Below are 21,562 nucleotides of genomic sequence, written 5' to 3' on the forward strand. Positions count from 1 at the left end.
CAGGCTTCAGTACCTCCTTCCTGATGGTAACAATGAAAAGAGTGCATGTTTATTATCTCTTTTAAAAATCCACAATGATCTAACCAATTTGACACTTTGGGTAAAAAAAAAATCAGAGTTTCCACCCTCCACAAGATGCTCAATTTTAAATGAACACTCCCTTATTTTGTATTTACATCCTCTCTTTTGAAATTATCCTACTAGTAGAAGCATCCCAACATCTATCCAGTGCACAAGAATATCTAGATTCCTCTACACTATACTCATCTACAGTCTTTTTCCATTCAGATAATAAGTTGCCTTCAGATTCCTCTTACCAAAGTGCATGACCTCGTACTTTCCATGCCGCTTCATTTACCATTTTTTGTCCATTCACTCAATCTACCCAAGACCTAATATCTGCATCACAACATGATCTCGTATCTATTTGATGTCATTGGCACCCCCTCTTTTGGGATATTAATACAAGCTGTACATAACTGAGAACATGGAATTGGTCCTCGGGGCATTCCATGCTTCTGCCCTGAAGAAAGTTTTTTTATTCAGACTTGCTGACTTCTGCACGATGACCAATCTCGTCCATGCTGACACACTTCCTCTCAACATCATCTGCTCTTATCTCATGCATCAAACTTTAATGCATCAAACAACTTCTGAAAATATCATGACTCTTTTTTAACGTTTTTGAGAGCTTTTTGAAAGCATTTGCCGGAACAGCAGGTGCACGAGTTCTTAGCAAAATCATGTATCATGATTGGACTCCGCTTTTCCAAGCGTGGTTTTCAACAAAAAGGTGCCAAGAATCAAAATCAAGATCAATATCATCAGCACATGTTGTGGAATTTATTAACTTTGTGGCAGCAGTACTAAGCAATACATAGCATTGAAGAAAAAAAACTGAATTACAATAACAATCTATATATTAAATAGTTAAATTAAATAACAAGTGCAAAAAAAAAGTAGTGAGTTACTGTTCATGGGTTCAATGTTCATACAGAAATCACACAGCAGAGGGAAAAAGCTGATCCTGAATGGTCGAGTACCTTCAGGCTTCTGCACCTCCTTCCTGATGGTAGCAATGAAAAGAGGGCATGTCCTGAGTGATGGGGGGCCCTTAATGGTTGACACATCCTTTATGAAGCATCACTCCTTGATGATGCCCTGGATAGTATGGAGGCTGGCCCATGATGAAGCCAACTAATTTTACAACTCTCTGTAGCTTACTTTGCTCCTGTACAGTACCCCCCCGCCCCCCACCAAATACCAGACAGTGATACAGTCGGTTAGAATGCTCTCCATTGCAATGTGAAGGTTTTTGGTGACATACCAAATCTCCTCAAACCCTAATGAAATCAAGCCGCTGTTGTGCCTTCTTTGTAGCTGCATCGATATGTTGGGTCTAGGTTAGGTCCTCGGGGATGACATCCAGGAACTTGAAATTGCTCACTCTTTCTACTTCTGTTCCCTCTATGAGGACTGGTGTGTGTTCCCTTGTCTTACCCTTTCTAAAGAAATTGAAATTATGGAAGAATCTTTTACATCAGGATTCCCCAGAACACTTTATAGTCATTCCTACATCCGAAAGCAGAGCAGTAAAACTATGCACAATCAAGACCACACAACAGCAATAAGAATGATATCCTATCAATCTAACCTAATATTCATAATACAAGGATGTCAACTAGGGTGCTGGAGAAAGGCACAATGTTTTCCTGATGGATGTTCTGGGATTTTATTTGGCATTCACCTGAGCAGGTAGAGTAGATTAATGTTTCAGCCAAACCTAGCAACTCATTGGCAGTTGCACAGTTAAGGAAGGTTATAGGCTCATTTTCCAAAAATTAGACTTGAACCCACAAACATTTGGTTAAGAAGTTCGGCAGGTTTTGGCCCAAAATGTCAACTGTACTCCCCCACCCGCCCCCCCAGATGCTGCCTGGCCTGCTGAGTTCCTCCAGCAACCTATGTGTGTTGCTCTGATGAATTACTGTTTGTAATGCAACATTGGGGAAAGATCTTCACTCAGGGTCATGACAGAGTGTGGAATGAGCTACCAGTTGCATGCTAGCTCGATTTCAGAGTTTAAGAGAAGTCTGGATGGGTACATGGATGGCATGGCAGGGGTATGGAGGGCTATGATCCGGGTGTAGGTCGATGGGCTTGGCACGGACTCCATGCGCCAAAGGGCCCACCTCAGTGCTATACTTCTCTATGACTCTATAGTTTATTCAGAGTTTGTTTGGAAGTTTGAATGCTAGGTTAATAGCGATCTAACGCCCTTTGATTGTTACTATTTGTTTTTAAGTAACATGAAAAATAAAGCATAACAAATCTGTCTAAAATATTACCAGTTGCTGAATAACCCTCTCCACCAAGGTGGCAAAACTGATGTTGTCATCCTCACGGTTGTCGTACATATACTTGACCAGTTTTGCAATCGATTCCGTGTCAGTGTCAGATTCAAATTCATAACCCTTGCTTTCCTGCAATGAGACATACAAGTCTTAAAGAAATTGATACAATGCTCAGAAATAGTAACTTAGCTCCTGCTACAAGACAGAGGAAACAAACCAACATCTACCAGCTTTACAGAGGTAGGGCGTGCGCACAGTTAAAGCAAAAGTCAACATACACAGCTTGTCAGACTGTGTCATGTAGTGTAGCATCAGTCTATCATACTGAAGGATGAAAAATTACATGGAGGTCCACTTTCTGAATTGTGCCACACAGAGGGCAGAATTGGAAGACAAATGTTAAGTAATCAGGTGCACTAATGGTCACTGCTAATATGACATAAATCCGAATACCTGCACTGAGAATGCTGTATGGGCTATTTGCGAAAGGAAAACTAGTGGCTGACCCATGTTATGATATCCCTAATGCAGACAAGTTCCCATAAAATTATTAAATTAGAAGTCCAATATACATTTGTTGCTATGAATAGCGCAACTAGTTTCTCCCATCTCTACTTATAGTAATTCTTCTCTTTCATTAGTTTTTAATGAGCTATTATAACACTATGGAGGTATAGTTATTGTACCGACTGACTTCTGAGTATTTTCGAAGTTATGGACAAAAATCACCTGATGTACGTCTGAGAAAACAGAACCTGTTCATCGCCCAAGCACGGTCTTTGTAAATGATAACATACTCCTAGATTCTTAATCGCAACCATTTCGCAAGAATATATTGATAACAATGTTTCTTTCAAACAAGGTACTAGACAGGGAAACCTCAGTCATATGTTTGAATTCAAATGGGTTCAGTGGAGAAAATAGATTTTTTTTTGGGAAAATAATGGCACTTTTAATAAGATAAAAACAGCTACCTTAATTTCAAATGTATCCAATATGCTTAATATAGTCAACAAAACGCCTTTGTAATCAAGCAACAGTAATGTTACTGTTTACTTGTAAGGGCAGTGGGGATCGTGTATGTGGTGTAGAACTATACTCATTGTACACAACCTCGCGTTCTCATACAGATAACATGAATCTACAAAACACATTATGTAATCTTCATGTACATACCAGAAACTTCCTCAGATCTTTGTAGTTTGTAATGATGCCATTGTGAATAACAATGAACTCTGAAAAAGAAGAACAAAAGAAAATGGTACTTATATTATTTAAGCAACTAAGCTTATCTTTATCTATTTTATTTTACTTTATCGAAATACAACACGCAATAGGCCCTTCCAGCCCTTCAAGCCACACCATCCAGCAATTCCCCCGATTTGATCCTAGCTGAATTACGGGACAATTTACAATGAACAATTAACCATCCAACTGGTACATCTTTGGATTGAGAGAGGAAACCGGAGCAGCTCCACACGAGAACGTACAAACTCCTTATAGGCAACGCCAGGAATTAATCATTGGTCGCCTGTACTTTAAAAGAGTTGTGCTAACCGCTACGCTACCATGCTCTGAGAGAGAACTAGTGAACTGCTTATCTAACAATTTTTGGGCAGAAATCTTAAGTTTGCAATTGAAGATTGACCAATCACTTGAGAATTTTGAGTGGCGAGGGAGAACCAGTTGATTGTAGGTCATCCAGTAAACTCTCAAAATTTTTGAAGGTGTAAATGAAGTACAGATACTGCTGTGGAAATGGCTTACTTGGACTTCCTGAAGGATACATCTGACAGACTCCACATGATAGAACAATAGCTGAAGTTAAAGCTCAGAGAATCAAATTCTAGCTTCGTTAGACAAGAGAACTTAGAGAACAGGAGCAGTGTGCAGTTATTTAACATGGAAACAAGTTAAATAGTAGCACATAAGGATCTGTACCAACTTCGGATAGAAAATAGATTATGTTGTTCAAGTTTGTCCAAATCAAGAGGGCAAACTTTTAAAGGGACATTAACAAGTTAGTGATTCAGGAAAATGCGGCTGAGATCATCCATTTTGTATCAGTGATTGAGAGCATAATACTAAATAAAGGGTGTAAATATTATAGCAGAGAAGGTCCAAGGTGATTCAACAGCCATGTATGAAGACTCTTAAAATTAAGCAGTCAACTTCGAAAATCTCAACAGTTAGTCTTTTAGCTAGAGGTATAGGAGACAATTTATGTCCTGATAACTTGAGTCCTGATGAAGGGTAGCGGCTCGAAACGCTGACTATTTATTCCCATCCATGGATGCTGCCTGACCTCTACCATTTTGTGTGTTGCTAAAATTGCCAGTATCTGCAGAATCTTGTGTTTAGAAGATAATTTAAGTAAAATCTGTCATAGCAACAAAACCTTCAACAAATCAAGTTTGGAGCATTTAATTTAGTTCTGAGAAGTGCAACATAAAATTACAAGAGAGGAGCTTCAGAAGAGAAGCAGAAATCCACTGGAATGTTCCAAAAGGTACAAATGATTAATCTTATACAGAAACTACATCAGAAAATATGCTTATTTCTAGGAGGTGGTCAAGAGAATTTTGAAGACAACTGTCGAGCAGGAACAGAAGCGTATTGGTGGCAAGGCCAAGAAAGAGGATATAAATCACTAACAGAACAAAGCAACCAATAATTCAAGAAACAAGCTGCTGAAGGAACTCAAATAGTTAGACAATGTCTGTGGACGCAGATTGGTAGTCAATTTTCAGGTTGTGATCCTGCACCAGGGTTGAGGGTGTAGACGGGAGATAGTACAGAGAGATGAGGGGGAGGGATGAATCAGAAACTGGAAAGCTGTAAGTGGACCAAATGAGAAGGGAAATGATAAACAAAAGGAGCCAGGTGGGAGAAAGGAAAGATGGAGGTAAAGGAAAGATGGAGGTAAAGAAAGAGGCTGGAGGTGGAGACGACGAAGGGCCGCAACTTCTAGAATCTAGTAAGTAAAAGTAGTGGTAAGTACAACCAAAAAAAGGAAGGGATGACAGGAGCGGACAGGAGACCGAGTAGGCTAAGTGTGTATGTAATAGGCAGATAGCTAGATGAGGGGAGGGGAGAGAAAAAGAGACTGGGTATGAGGGCTAGGGGGAGGATTTGGAAAGAAGGTCTGGTGTTTGAGAGAACTTCAGTGGATCAGAAGGAAGGAAAGGAAGAGGAGGTGCAGTTACCTGAGACTAGAAATTCCACAATTCATATTATTGAATTGTAAATTACACAGGTACAATATGAGGCACTGCTCTTCCACTTTGACATCACGCTGGCCGTGGAGAAGGCCAAGGACAGATGAGTTGCTGTCAGAACAGGGAGTTGAAATGGCTTGAGACTGGGAACTTAAGGTGGCTGTTACCAACAGAGCATAGGTGCTCGACAAAGCAATCACCTAATCTACACTTTGTCTCACTGATGTAGAGGCGGCCACACGGTGGGTACTGAATGCATGAGACAAGGTTGGAGGAGATGCCTGTAAATCTCCAGAAGCCTCATCTGGAAAGGCCACTTAGGTCCCTGGATGGTAATGAGAGAGTAAGGATTCAGATAGGAGCCATACCTTACAACAGCATCAGTACCAGTTCTCCTAGCCACCTGACTGTCACCACTCCCATCTGTGGTTTCACAGCTTTCTTATTAGATTCCAAAATCTGCTGTCCTTTATTGCCTTCACTTATCCACTTTCAGCCTCTGAATGTACCTCTCCAACCTGTCTTCATCTGCTCATCATTCCTCTTCTCATATGGTTCCACCTACTGCCTGCCAGTCTCTGCCTAGCCCCTTGTCCATCATCTTTCTCCTCTCTATATTCAGTCCCAATGCAGAATCTCTATCAAAAGCATCGACTATTGCTTTGCTGCCACAGCTGCTGCCTGACCAGGTGAATTCCTTTAGTAATTTACTTTTCTTGCCTTAGATTCTATCATTTACAGTCCTTCTCTAAGAAGTTAGAGAACATTGGCTTAATGAAAAGCATAGGAAAGGGTTAGAATTTTCTCCCAAACAAAGCTCGCTCAAAGGAATCTCTTCCTGCTTACCAAGACATGGAACCAAGGTTCATGGATGAAGTGATGATACAGATTAGCCACAGTCTTAATAGCAGCACCAGCTAAAGTCTACTCCCTGTTCCACTGTTCTTAATTGCTGAAGACAACAGCAGGCTCCCATACGACTTGGCATAGCTTACTGGATTTTCTTTGTTTTAAGTCCAAATGTCAGGTTAAATGCTCGATACAATTCCACAATTATTGTCTTAAGTTGCTATTGACAACAAAGAGGCATTTTTATATGAACCAGAATGTATGATAATCTTGCCCACCAGCCATCAATTAAAGGGATCCTATTCAACTCTGCTAGCGATCAGTCAGTTAAATTGCTTTAATAATTGGCAGAATGAAGAGAGACTGCAGAGTCTCTGATTATGCTTGAAAGAAATACTATCAGAGTAGAACGGCTTCAGAAAACAGCCATCACTACGCCCTTTTCTGTGCAACAACAATGACCACAAGTGTCCACTCACCTCCCTCTTGAACAAATTAAAACCAAAATTATGATTCTTCACTGGTTGAGCCTAAAGTGAATAAGATTCAATGAATTCACCCATTTTTTCCCAATATTGATATGGTTGAGGAAGCTGGACTTCTGTGACTTACAATCTCTCTTCTAAAGTAATACACACACAAAATGCTGGAGGAACTCAGCAGGTCAGGTAGCATCTACTGAAAAGAGTAAACAGTCAACGTTTCAGGCCGAGACTCTTCATCAAGACTGGGGAGAAAAGATGAACAGTCAGAGCAAGAAGGTGGGAGGAGGGAAGGAAGTAGTACAAGGTGGTAGGTGTTGGGTGAAACCGGGGAAAGGGCAAAGTAAAGAGTTGGGAAGTTGATTGGTGAAAGAGATAAAGGGCTGGAGAAGGCGGAATCTGATAGAAGAGGGTAGAAGACCGTGGAAGAAAGGGAAGGGGAAGGAGCACAGAGGGAGGTGATGGGCAGGTAAGGAGATAAGGTGAGAGAAGGAAACCTCTATTCTAAATGTTAGCTTGCAGTATTTTTAAATGGTCAAAAATAACGAGCAGAGAAAACTAAATGAGGAATAAATAAATTTAAGTTCCATCAAGAATTATGTGAAGTAATAGCAACTGCTTGATAAGAGTTCAGTCTTCCGTCAGATAGATATTAGGATAGACAACAAGTGATAGAACAACCTTGAAAGCTGTATAGAGACAAAGCTAAGAGCCTCTAATAGCCTGAAGGGGCTCATTAACCAATTCAGGTCAAAACTTACCATTGTTCTTGTCAGAGCGTTGTGGATGACTGTTGACTGAGCTGGGGACACCATGAGTTGCCCAACGAGTGTGTGCAATTCCAAGATGTACTTCAAAGTCAATGTCCAAATCTATGGAGTCTTGCTCTGAAAAGGAGCAGCATTGTGTCAATCAAAATCTTCTATTTGCAAGAACATGGTACTACATTCAGACACACTCAGTCTGAGTGACCACCTCTAAGATGTGAAGGATATGAGCTTGAAAGTGATGCAAAGGGTTAATATTGAAACATAGAAATATCAAGAATAAACTGACTCACAAAAACTTTGGCTAACACCTTAAAATGAATCTATTTCATTGATTATCAGCAGGGCACATGGGACTATAGGTTCACTGAATTCAGGTTCTGGGCACCAATCCCAAACGTTCTGTTCTGAGATTTGTTGTAAATGAAACCACTGTGGATTATTTCTTCATAAGTAAAGCATTCAATGTTTTCTGCCTTGAGTACTTAGATTGTATCATGTCTCAGCCTTGGCTATTTCAAGGCATAGAGGGAACTATGTTAATTTGACAGTAAATTTGTGCTTTAAGATTTCATACTGCTTCTCAGCACAGGATAATTTGTAATGCCATATGCTGTTACCATTTGAAACTTAGTTTTTCCAAATAGGTAACATTTACTGTCCTCAGCTAGTATGATCTAACCTTAACTATGACATTACAACTTTATTTAGCAGAAAAAATTTTATAGTGTTGCAAGAACTGAGTCAAGATGCCCAAGAGCATGAGATTTACTCTGATTTCCTGTATTAGTGATGGAGGTATTGCAAAACTACCCTCTACATTCCATGTAGCTAAGTGCACAACTGAAAAATCTATTGAACTTACCACCAGCTAGAAAAGGATGTGAAATTGATTACCATTGACACCCTAGGGAGAACAGGCCGACAGTCAATGGGTAGGCATTCACAGCGTGCCTTGCCTGGTATACAAGCAGCACATGCCTCCAGACTGTCTTCATGGTCCAACGACAATCCAAATGTACACCAAGTCCAAAGCCTCAAGAAATTCAACTTTCCAGCTGAAAACTGGAAGAAAAAACTCTGCCCAAATGTGCTCAATCAAACCAGGTCAAGGCTGATGAATCCGCTTACAGCTCAAGCTGAGGTCCAAGTTGAGCCAGAAAGTAAAGTGCGATTCAACCTCCATCTGCTTACCAATCATCTGATGGGTTCTTCTCTCTCCTACACAACCAGTGAATACAATGAATAGATTTGTCACACTGTTTATCAAATTGTTGAATTAGAAGGAGAAAGCTTACATTAAAACTGCGTTCACATGATTCATTTATGTCTGTGACGCCTGTCAGCTCATCCAACCAGAATAAAACTTAGTAAACCACAATCATCTAATCCAACTACCTATGGAAAGTCTGAGGCTTTGGTTTCCACCAAACTGCCTAGATGACCAATATAAGTAATAACAGCAGCCTGGATGAAGATGACCAATGTGATAAGTGTCCAAATACTTGGAAAGAGAAATACTACTTTGATATGCAGTAGGGTTAAGAGTGGGACAAATTCAATGGTTTTCTGAAAATGTCTGGGATGACTCGAACTGCCAAGTGTTCTACAAATCCACAATTCTATGAAAGTTTCACACATCTACTTAAACCTAGAACCCCTTGTTCTGGTGCCTGAACTTTTTTCTGAAGTTGTTCTCTAAGCTACCTTTATTATTTTGTTTCTCTACAGCAGTAACGATCTCTCCTTTAAGACAAAATAGTTCCAGTTTTCCCAGAATTTTTATCTCATTCAATATGCAACATATTGGCTTTATAGTTTTTGTTCAGAATGAAATGTCCCCCCATGATTTGATAAATTACCTCATATACACCTGACCAAGACCCTACACACTGAAGGTGAAGTCTGAGTAGCTGATGTAGAACACTTTCTGATTAATAATTAATCATTCTGACATTTTTTTTTAAACAAAGACCTGGAACCAATCTTCTGCCTACCTACTTGTTGACGTTGTAAATCAGACTCAACTGAAAAATGGAAGGGAAAGTAAATCTTTAACAATATAACATTAAAATGTGAATTAGTTCATATTTTAGTTAAGTATAAACACCCTGTTGAATGCAATGTAATCTCCACATGAAACTTGCAGATATTATTTCCTTCTCTGGTGTTTCCTCTGTCTACGCTTCTTGCTGCCTCTTGTCAACCAGCCAGCGTAATCAAACTTTCCACCCACCCCAGACATTCTCCCTACTCCTCCCTGCCCATTGGGTAGTAGATACAAAGGCCTGAAAGCACATAAAAGCTCAAGGATAGCTTCTATTCCATTGTTACAGGACTTCTGAACGGTTCAATCAAAAGATTAAATGGACTCTTGTCCTCACAACTACCTTGATATGACCTTGCACGTTATTGTCTTACCTGCTCTGCACCTTCTCTGTCGTTGCACTCAATTATTATTTTACCTCGTACTACCTCAATGTACTGTTATAATGAATTGATCTGTATGAACAATGAACAACACAGGTTTTTCACTCTACCTCAATACATGTGATGCTGATAATAAATTGATTTATCAATTTAATTTAATTTGCTGTGGTGCACCTTAAATCAGCTTGTGTACGTCCTGCCCTAGTCTTCCAGGAAATAGCAATCAGATATTTAATATCTGAACTCTACCCCAAGGTATCCTCATACAACAGCCAGTGACAGCTCTTGCATCCTTTGTGCAAGTGACTTTCTTCCATTTGATTTTCACAGGGCTGTTAAATTGACACAAGATTTATATGGACTGTATCATATCCAGACAATAATGCCTTCCAATAAAGATTAGTAGCTAGTAATCCAGAAAGAGTGCTCAGGAACTCATTCTCCTCAAGTTAGACACCAACGTAGTTACAAACAAGAAGAACATAAATGAACAGTGAGGACAGGGGATGGCAGATCTGAGAGAGAGGTAGGAGGGGGAAAGGAGGGAGAAAAAGCACAAGAGCAAGAAGTAAAAAAATAATGAAAAGAGGAAGTGGCAAAATGTGGTATTTCATTACCACATTTTACTGTTTCAGGAAACCCCACGGTGCTTATGTAGAGCCAATGGATTAATACTTACAGAAAGTAATACAGGAAACAATTCTGCAGATCTTTCATATCAGACCAAATAGGTTAATCAGAAATTCTGGTACAATACATAACCATTCAATAATCTTCTTGTTTCAAATCAAAGATGTTGGAATTTATAACAGCTTAGCGTGTTAAGTAGGAGAAAATGATTGCCTGAATGAGCAATTTAATTTGGTTTATTTTGCAGGATTCCTGCTTCTCAGAGTTAATAATACTTTGGAAAAGCAACTGACAATTTAATCAACAAAGTTTCACATCTGTTTGTCATCATAAGTATTTGGATTAATTCAGTGGCTGAGTAGATAGTACACTTTCTTCGGTACTGCCCATTTCCTGAGCTCAAACCTCTGTGATATGAGGCAGTCAAACAAACTTCATTAGACAAAAAATACCTACTTTCAATTTCATCTTCTAGTGCTTTGACCTTCCCGCTCTTCTTGATCAAGAGGATCTGATGTGCGTTATTTTCCCAGTTCTTGTCATTTCCGCCATCAATTCCAACACCTGGCATGAATAAAAATCCCAGTCAGAGAGTGACAAAAACTCTTGAGCCATCAATAGACAAAGGACAACTGAAGCAACAATCTGCAGGAGGAACTCAGCGAGTCCAGCGACATCTGTGAGGGGAAAGGAACTGTCGACATTTTGGGTCGAAACTGTATCAGGGCACCCTCATTCTTCTCCAACCACAGATGCTGCTCGACACAGATTTCCTCTAGCAGATTGTTTGTTGCTCCAGATCTCAGTATCCACATATCCCGTTTCTCCAAGTGACAATGGTACAATCAGAGGCTCTCACCCCTTTGAAGTTTGCATCTTTCCCAATTCGAATCCAGATAAAAGTTTTTGATTTTTTGTTTCCACAAACATTAAAGGATTATTCCAGTAATATTGGTCTTGTAAAGCAAGATTAACTGGAATATTGGAGCAATGGTGAGGGAGTAGAGAGGAGGAATGGTGAAACGGTGTTAAACAGAGTCATGAGAGACTTCTGTGCTGGAATATGGAGGAACTAACAATCAGTGGAAGAACTCAGCGGGCCTGCGGGAGGAAAGGAATTGCCGATATTTGAGTCACTTGCGAGTTGTGAAATCCTGATCCTTCTATTAGATGGGAAAGGTCAGATTTAAAAAAAATCAAAACACAAATCTTCTGGACCCCAAATATTCTTCTCCCTGATGTAATAGTTTGCAAACTTATCCTTAATTTACTCTAGTAATAATTTTACTGTTCCATCAAAATGCTGGGACTGCCAGGGTGAAGATTTGCCATGTCAAAACCAGCAACGGGTTTCAAGCCAAGTGAAAGAAGATATTAAAGCGCTACTTGCGTCAATGACTAACACGAACAGAGGGCGTGCTGGGGGCTTCCGGTGCCAACATAGCATACCTACAACATTCTAACCCTAATCAGTACGTCTTTTGGAATGAGAGGAAACCGGAGCACCCGGAGGAAACCCACGAGGTCATGGGGAGGATGCACAAACTCCTTACAAACAGCAGCAGGATTGAGCCCAAATCACTGGCGCTGTAAAGTGTTGCGCCAACCACTGCACCACCATGCCACCCTTCAGGGTGGCACCTTCTCTGCTATCTACGAATGCAAATAAAAATCTGTGCTTACCAGCAGAGTCATATCCTCTGTATTCAAGACGCTGAAGTCCTTTGATGAGAGTTTCCAGGATCTCCCTTCTTGTACGAGGTACATGATAGTTCAAGTAAGCAAAGATTCCTTTAAGTCAAAGCACAAGAAAATATTTCAAAATCCTTTCTCCCAGATCCCTGCAGCAATTCAAAATTGTCAACTGCATGTATAATTGAGATCAATTCCACTTCTAATTCATGTGAATCTAAAGATATCGTAAAGGGTTACAAGTAGAAAGTCATGGAAAACATATCACACAGTTAGAATTTAGTGCACTGACCATAAATTTGACTGTATTGTCAGCATGACATCATTTCCCACCAATTTCCAGTCATAGGACAAAGAGTTGGAAAAAAAACGCAATTCAAGCAATACTTTTCTAGCTGATGTCTAGAATGCCAGCAACAGAGGGTCTCCTCAGGCCAAGTTGATTCAAACCTACCCTTTAATTCAAACGATGTGCTATCCTTTCATCTGCAAACAAACGCAACTTAAAGAGCCAATTTCTCAGGTAGCTTGAGGCCGCCACTTACTGGCAATCACCACTATTGCCTTTGACCTGTTCACCTTGTTGCCATTCCATTTAACACCAAGCAACATTGATCTTACATTTCTTAGCGTAAAGTATATTAGCAGAACTGTGGTATTCAACAGTTTTACTTCAATTCATACCATAGAAACAGTATCAACTCCTGAAACTGAAGTCATGTCTCATGTGAAGCCAGAAGCAGCCAGACATTACTCAAACAACACACACAAAATGCTGGAGGAATTCAGCAGGCCAGGCAGCAATCTATGGAAAAGAGTAAACAGTCGACATTGCCGGCCAAGACCCTTCATCAGGACTGGGAAAAAAATATGAGAAGTCAGAGCAAGAAAGTGGGAGGAGGGGAGGAAGTACAAGGTAGTAGGTGATAGGAGAAGCCCAGACAGGGGGAGGGATGAGGTAAAGCTGGGAAGTTGATTGGTGAAAGAGATAAAGGGCTGGAGAAGGGGGAATCTGATAGGAGAGGACAGAACTCCATGGAAGAAAGGGGGAGGAGTACCAGAGGGAGGTGATGGGCAGGCAAGGAAACATAGAAACATAGAAAATAGGTGCAGGAGTAGGCCATTCGGCCCTTCGAGCCTGCACCGCCATTCAGTATGATCATGGCTGATCATCCAACTCAGAACCCTGTACCTGCCTTCTCTCCATACCCCCGATCCCTTTAGCCACAAGAGCCATATCTAACTCCCTCTTAAGTATAGCCAATGAACTGGCCTCAACTGTTTCCTGTGGCAAAGTGGCTACTGAATGTATTCCTTGCTTTTATTTGTGTCATAAATCTTTTATTTTCATTGGTCAGAACTCAGTTGGACAGCTCACTCAAGACATTTTCAGTGCCCAAGATTCTTTATGGATTGCTTGAGCACATCGGTCTGTGTATTTTTGCACTCAAATCTCTAGACCAAGTCTAAACCACTCAAAGACAAGTTCACCATCAACTCAGGAGATAAGGTGAGAGGGGGGAAATGGGAATGGTGAATGGTGAAGGAGAGGGGAGGGCAATTACTAGAAGTTCATACCATCAGGTACCACAAGGTGTTGCTCCACCAACTTGAGTGTGGCCTCATCACAGCAGTACACAGCTTTCTTCCAAGATAAATGTGGCCCTAACACCTTATACACGGAGACCTAAACATACACAATGCATTCAAAATAATATAGTTTTAAAATGCAACTGGAAAACTTGGATCATACAACAGGAATTCAGCCCAAGTCATTCACCGATGAATCAAATAGGATGTGACTGCTGTTAATATACCCCTCGTATTCAAAAGGAGATTTCCAGGTAAGGTAGACACAGAAAATTGGAACTAAAGGTGGTTGTGGCATTAAAAGAATTCCAGAGACATTGCAAGGCATAAGGAAGGTACTGTTTGGATCAAATGGTGATTAGTCTTCTTATTCCATGTTCAGAAATTTCTCAAAAAGCTGTTTTATTGCTTGTCGACAATGACCCTAATTGTGCTGCAGAAAACTCAGCTGACCAAATTATTTATAGAATATGTTACAGCATAGGACACAATGACATCTCTATGCAACCTCTGCACAGAGATACTTCGCTTAAAAAAAAAATTTTCCCTGTAAATGGTGTTGGCTCTTTTGACAGTAATAACTTTCTTTTTGATACTTCACACATTAAGCTTAAACCCTGGGTAGTTGAGTATCAAGACTATTTAACCATACTGTGTCAGACAGTGGAGTCAAATCTGATGTCCACGCTGGGGGATTTTCCTTCTTTTAAATCACAGAGACAAAACTAATGAAGAGAATTCATGAAGGGTCCTGATACAGGGTCTCACCCTGAAACATCAACTGTTCATTTCCCTCCAGTCTGACCTGCTGAGTTCCTCCAGCATTTTGTGTGTGCTGCTCAAAATTTCCAGCATCTACAGAATCTCTTGTGTCTCTATATACAAGTGAACTACTGAAGACATGTATTCATTAATTCAGAAATGCTTTGCCATCAATTATGTATGTTAACTTGTGTTACTCGGTGACTCCTTCCAAACAGTACCACCAATCACAGCATAACTCTGACCTTCACTCACAAGGAGAACTGAGCGAAGTTTATTAATTCTAATATTTCCCCAAATGAACTTACGTGGCCTCTTTTATAACCATATAACAATTACAGCACGGAAACAGGCCATCTCAGCCATTCTAGTCCGTGCTGAACTCTTACTCTCACCTAGTCCTACCGACCTGCACTCAGCCCATAACCCTCCATTCCTTTCCTGTCCATATAGCTATCCAATTTAACTTTAAACGACAACATCGATCCTGCCTTAACCACTTCTGCTGGAAGCTCGTTCCACACAGCTACCACTCTCTGAGTAACGAAGTTCCCCCTCATGTTACCCCTAAACTTTTGCCCTTTAACTCTCAACTCATGTCCTCTTGTTTGAATCTCCCCCACTCTCAATGGAAAAAGCCTATCCACGTCAACTCTATCTATCCCCCTATAATTTTAAATACCTCTATCAAGTCCCCCCTCAACCTTCTACGTTCCAAAGAATGAAGACCCAACTTGTTCAACCTTTCTCTGTAACTTAGGTGATGAAACCCAGCTAACATTCTAGCAAATCTTCACTGTACTCTCTCTATTTCACTGACATCTTTCCTATAATTCAGTGACCAAAACTGTACACAATACTCCAAATTTGGCCTCACCAATGCCTTGTACAATTTCAACATTACATCCCAACTCCTATACTCAATGCTCTGATTTATAAAGGCCAGCATACCAAAAGCTTTCTTCACCACCCTATCCACATGAGATTCCACCTTCAATGAACTATGCACCATTATTCCTAGATCCCTCTGTTCTACTGCATTCTTCAATGCCCTACCATTTACCATGTATGTCCTATTTTAATTAGTCCTACCAAAATGTAGCACCTCACATTTATCAGCATTAAACTCCATTTGCCATCTTTCAGCCCACTCTTCTAACTGGCCTAAATCTCTCTGCAAGCTTGGAAAACCTACTTCATTATCCACAACTCCACCTAAAAAGATCTTAACTAATATCCACAGGCAAATCACTCCATTATACATAACAGTCACTGATGTTGAATAAACTCTTCTCGGGCATCCAGCCAGTTACAGGTATCGATTATAATTGATGTTTCAATGACAAACTCTACCACCTTCTTCAGGGATGATGCCTGGGCATGTCTAGTCCAGTGTTATTTATACCCCTGTAGTCCACCCCTCCAGATTTGTTAGTCCTCATCCAATCAGGCTTCCAGTCTCCCAACTTGCTTATAATCCAATTCCAGGTGTAACAGTAGGAACAGTAGACATACCCGGGCATCATTCCCAAAGAAGGTGGCAGAGTTTGTCATTGAAACATCAGTCATCATCGATACTTGTACCCGGCAGGAAGCCAGAGAAGCGTTTATTCATCATATATGTCACTGATGTGTTCATTTCAGTTATTTTAAAATTCAGTCACTTGGAGGATGTAGATGTTGCTGGCATTTATTATCCATATACAGTTGCCACTGAATGGAGAATGCAATTAGGAGTTAATGACATTATACACTCAGTAGCCACTTTATTACATATCACTGCTCGTTAATGCATATATCTAATCAGCCAATCATGTGGCTGCAGCTCAATGCAGACATCACCAAGAGGTTCAGTTGTTGTTCAGACCAAAAATCAGATTGGGGTAGAAAAGTGATCAAAATGATTCTGACAATAGAATGATTGTTGGTGCCAGACGGGGTGGTTTGAGTATGTCACAAACTGATCTCCTGGGGCTTTCATACTCAACAGTCCATAGAGTTTACAGAGAATGGTGCAAATACAAAAAAAAAATCCAGTGAGCGGTAGTTCTGTAAGCAAATATGCCTTGTTAATGAGAGAGGTCATAGGAAAATGGCCAAACAACAGGAATTCTGCAGATGCTGGAAATTCAAGCAACACACATCAAAGTTGCTGGTGAACGCAGCAGGCCAGGCAGCATCTCTAGGAAGAGGTACAGTCGACATTTTGGGCTGAGACCTAACTGAAGGAAGAGCAAGTAAGAGATTTGAAAGTGGGAGGGGGAGGGAGAGATCCAAAATGATAGGAGAAGACAGGAGGGGGAGGGATGGAGCCAAGAGCTGGACAGGTGATTGGCAAAAGGGATATGAGAGGATCATGGGACAGGAGGCCCAGGGAGAAGGAAAAGGGGACGGGGGGGAAAAAACCCAGAGGATGGGCGAGGGGTATAGTCAGAGGGACAGAGGGAGAAAAAGGAGAGAGAGAGAGAGAAAAAAAGAATGTGTGTATATAAATAAATAATGGATGGGGTACGAGGGGGAGGTGGGGCATTAGCGGAAGTTAGAGAAGTCAATGTTCATGCCATCAGGTTGGAGGCTACCCAGACAGAATATAAGGTGTTGTCCCTCCAACCTGAGTGTGGCTTCATCTTTACAGTAGAGGAGGCCGTGGATAGACATATCAGAATGGGAATGGGATGTGGAATTAAAATGTGTGGCCACTGGGAGATCCTGCTTTCTCTGGCGGACAGAGCGTAGATGTTCAGCAAAGCGGTCTCCCAGTCTGCGTCGGGTCTCGCCAATATATAAAAGGCCACATTGGGAGCACTGGACGCAGTATATCACCCCAGCCGACTCACAGGTGAAGTGTTGCCTCACCTGGAAGGACTGTTTGGGGCCCTGAATGGTGGTAAGGGAGGAAGTGTAAGGGCATGTGTAGCACTTGTTCTGCTTACAAGGATAAGTGCCAGGAGGGAGATCAGTGGGGAGGGATGGGGGGGACGAATGGACAAGGGAGTTGCGTAGGGAGCGATCCCTGCGGAATGCAGGGGGGGGAGGGAAAGATGTGCTTAGTGGTGGGATCCCGTTGGAGGTGGCGGAAGTTACGGAGAATAATATGTTGGACCCGGAGGCTGGTGGGGTGGTAGGTGAGCACCAGGGGAACCCTATTCCTAGTGGGGTGGTGGGAGGATGGAGTGAGAGCAGATGTACGTGAAATGGGGGAGATGCTTTTAAGAGCAGAGTTGATAGTGGAGGAAGGGAAGCCCCTTTCTTTAAAAAAGGAAGACATCTCCCTCGTCCTAGAATGAAAAGCCTCATCCTGAGAGCAGATGCGGCGGAGACGGAGGAATTGCGAGAAGGGGATGGCGTTTTTGCAAGAGACAGGGTGAGAAGAGGAATAGTCCAGATAGCTGTGAGAGTCAGTAGGCTTATAGTAGACATCAGTGGATAAGCTGTCTCCAGAGACAGAGACAGAAAGATCTAGAAAGGGGAGGGAGGTGTCAGAAATGGACCAGGTAAACTTGAGGGCAGGGTGAAAGTTGGAGGCGAAGTTAATAAAGTCAACGAGTTCTGCATGTGTGCAGGAAGCAGCGCCAATGCAGTCGTCGATGTAGCGAAGGAAAAGTGGGGCACAGATACCAGAATAAGCACGGAACATAGATTGTTCCACAAACCCAACAAAAAGGCAGGCATAGCTAGGACCCATATGGGTGCCCATAGCTACACCTTTAGTTTGGAGGAAGTGGGAGGAGCCAAAGGAGAAATTATTAAGAGTAAGGACTAATTCCGCTAGACGGAGCAGAGTGGTGGTAGAGGGGAATTGATTAGGTCTGGAATCCAAAAAGAAGCGTAGAGCTTTGAGACCTTCCTGATGGGGGATGGAAGTATATAAAGACTGGACATCCATGGTGAAAATAAAGCGGTGTGGGCCAGGGAACTTAAAATCATCGAAAAGTTTAAGAGCGTGAGAAGTGTCACGAACATAGGTCGGAAGGGATTGAACAAGGGGTGATAAAACTGTGTCGAGGTATGCAGAAACGAGTTCGGTGGGGCAGGAGCAAGCTGAGACAATAGGTCGGCCAGGACAGGCAGGTTTGTGGATCTTGGGTAGGAGGTAGAAACGGGAAGTGCGGGGTGTGAGAACTATAAGGTTGGTAGCAGTGGATGGGAGATCCCCTGAGCAGATAAAGTCGGTGATGGTGTGGGAGACAATGGCCTGGTGCTCCTTAGTGGGGTCACGATCGAGGGGTAAATAAGAGGAGGTATCCGCGAGTTGTCGCTGTGCCTCAGCAAGGTAGAGGTCAGTATGCTAGACTACAACAGCAGCCCCCTTATTGGCGGGTTTAATAATAAGGTTAGGATTAGTGCGCCTCTGATCCCAGCTCTCAAGATTCCAGCCTTGAACTCCTGGCCGGGTCTTTATGTGCTGCTGTTGTGACTCCCGTCTCCCCTTCCCCCACCAATACTGCAATCCTGTCTCCCTCAGATCCCACCGTCAGCTCCTGGGCCCTCGGAGGCTCCATCTTCCTCTCACCCCAACCCTCCCCTCTCCATTTACACACCCAGCCTCCCCCCTCCCCCCTCTGATCTGAGCTCTCATCCGTGCCGGGTCTTTACCATCCCCTCCGACCTTCAACTGTCGTTGGCAGAACGCTCTGTTCTCAGTAAGGGCCTCACGTTTGTCCCCCTTCGCCCACACCTCAGCGAGTTCCGTGTTCGCCATGATGCGGAACTTTTCTTCCGCCGTCTCCGTCTCTGAGCCTACTTCTTCGGCAAGGACTCTTCCACCCCCACCGATGACCCCTTCTCCCATCTTCAATCCACCTCTTCTTTATGGACACCCCGCTCTGGTCTTCTGCCTGCTCTTGTTCTCTTTATCGCTAATTGCCGATGGGACATCAACCGTCTCGACTTCACCGCACCTTGTCCCCATTCCAACCTCACTCCTTCGGAACGCTCTGCTCGCCACTCCCTCCGCACTAATCCTAACCTTATTATTAAACCCGCCGATAAGGGGGGTGCTGTTGTAGTCTGGCGTACTGACCTCTACCTTGCCGAGGCACAGCGACAACTCGCGGATACCTCCTCTTATTTACCCCTCGATCATGACCCCACTAAGGAGCACCAGGCCATTGTCTCCCACACCATCACCGACTTTATCCGCTCAGGGGATCTCCCATCCACTGCTACCAACCTTATAGTTCCCACACCCCGCACTTCCCGTTTCTACCTCCTACCCAAGATCCACAAACCTGCCTGTCCTGGCCGACCTATTGTCTCAGCTTGCTCCTGCCCCACCGAACTCGTTTCTGCATACCTCGACACAGTTTTATCACCCCTTGTTCAATCCCTTCCTACCTATGTTCGTGACACTTCTCACGCTCTTAAACTTTTCGATAATTTTAAGTTCCCTGGCCCACACCGCTTTATTTTCACCATGGATGTCCGGTCCTTATATACTTCCATCCCCCATCAGGAAGGTCTCAAAGCTCTACGCTTCTTTTTGGATTCCAGAACTAATCAGTTCCCCTCTACCACCACTCTGCTCCGTCCAGTGGAATTAGTCCTTACTCTTAATAATTTCTCCTTTGGCTCCTCCCACTTCCTCCAAACTGAAGGTGTAGCTATGGGCACCCGTATGGGTCCTAGCTATGCCTGCCTTTTTGTTGGGTTTGTGGAAGAATCTATGTTCCGTGCCTATTCTGGTATCTGTCCCCAACTTTTCCTTCGCTACATCGATGACTGCATTGGCGCTGCTTCCTGCACGCATGCAGAACTCGTTGATTTTATTACGTTTGCCTCCAACTTTCACCCTGCCCTCAAGTTTACCTGGTCCATTTCCGACACCTCCCTCCCCTTTCTAGATCTTTCTGTCTCTCTCTGGAGACAGCTTATCCACTGATGTCTACTATAAGCCTACTGACTCTCACAGCTATCTGGACTATTCCTCTTCTCACCCTGTCTCTTGCAAAAACGCCATCCCCTTCTCGCAATTCCTCCGTCTCCGCCGCATCTGCTCTCAGGATGAGGCTTTTCATTCTAGGACGAGGGAGATGTCTTCCTTTTTTAAAGAAAGGGGCTTCCCTTCCTCCACTATCAACTCTGCTCTTAAACGCATCTCCCCCATTTCACGTACATCTGCTCTCACTCCATCCTCCCACCACCCCACTAGGAATAGGGTTCCCCTGGTCCTCACCTACCACCCCACCAGCCTCCGGATCCAACATATTATTCTCCGTAACTTCCGCCACCTCCAACGGGATCCCACCACTAAGCACATCTTTCCCTCCCCCCCCCTCTGCATTCCGCAGGGATCGCTCCCTACGCAACTCCCTTGTCCATTCAACCCCCCATCCCTCCCCACTGATCTCCCTCCTGGCACTTATCCGTGTAAGCGGAACAAGTGCTACACATGCCCTTACACTTCCTCCCTTACCACCATTCAGGGTCCCAAACAGTCCTTCCAGGTGAGGCAACACTTCACCTGTGAGTCAACTGGGGTGATATACTGCGTCCGGTGCTCCTGATGTGGCCTTTTATATATTGGAGAGACCCGACGCAGACTGGGAGACTGCTTTGCTGAACATCTACGCTCTGTCCGCCAGAGAAAGCAGGATCTCCCAGTGGCCACACATTTTAATTCCACATCCCATTCCCATTCTGACATGTCTATCCACGGCCTCCTCTACTGTAAAGGTGAAGCCACACTCAGGTTGGAGGAACAACACCTTATATTCCGTCTGGGTAGCCTCCAACCTGATGGCATGAACATCGACTTCTCTAACTTCCGCTAAGGCCCCACCTCCCCC

General features: G+C 42.9%; 1 protein-coding gene across 1 annotated transcript in view; it reads right to left on the reverse strand.

Moving 5' to 3' along the window:
* Window positions 1–21,562, reverse strand: part of LOC134351018 (glutamine--fructose-6-phosphate aminotransferase [isomerizing] 1-like) — a 104,971-nt gene that overhangs the window by 60,340 nt on the left and 23,069 nt on the right. Inside the window, exons 2-6 of the mRNA XM_063056985.1 lie at window positions 12,414–12,521; window positions 11,187–11,294; window positions 7,665–7,790; window positions 3,531–3,589; window positions 2,349–2,483 (exon numbers count right to left, since the gene is read on the reverse strand). Coding sequence (XP_062913055.1) covers window positions 2,349–2,483; window positions 3,531–3,589; window positions 7,665–7,790; window positions 11,187–11,294; window positions 12,414–12,521 — 536 coding nt within the window. The remainder of the gene's footprint in view (window positions 1–2,348; window positions 2,484–3,530; window positions 3,590–7,664; window positions 7,791–11,186; window positions 11,295–12,413; window positions 12,522–21,562) is intronic.

Source organism: Mobula hypostoma, chromosome 8, assembly GCF_963921235.1.
Source record: "Mobula hypostoma chromosome 8, sMobHyp1.1, whole genome shotgun sequence".
NCBI lineage: Eukaryota > Metazoa > Chordata > Chondrichthyes > Myliobatiformes > Myliobatidae > Mobula > Mobula hypostoma.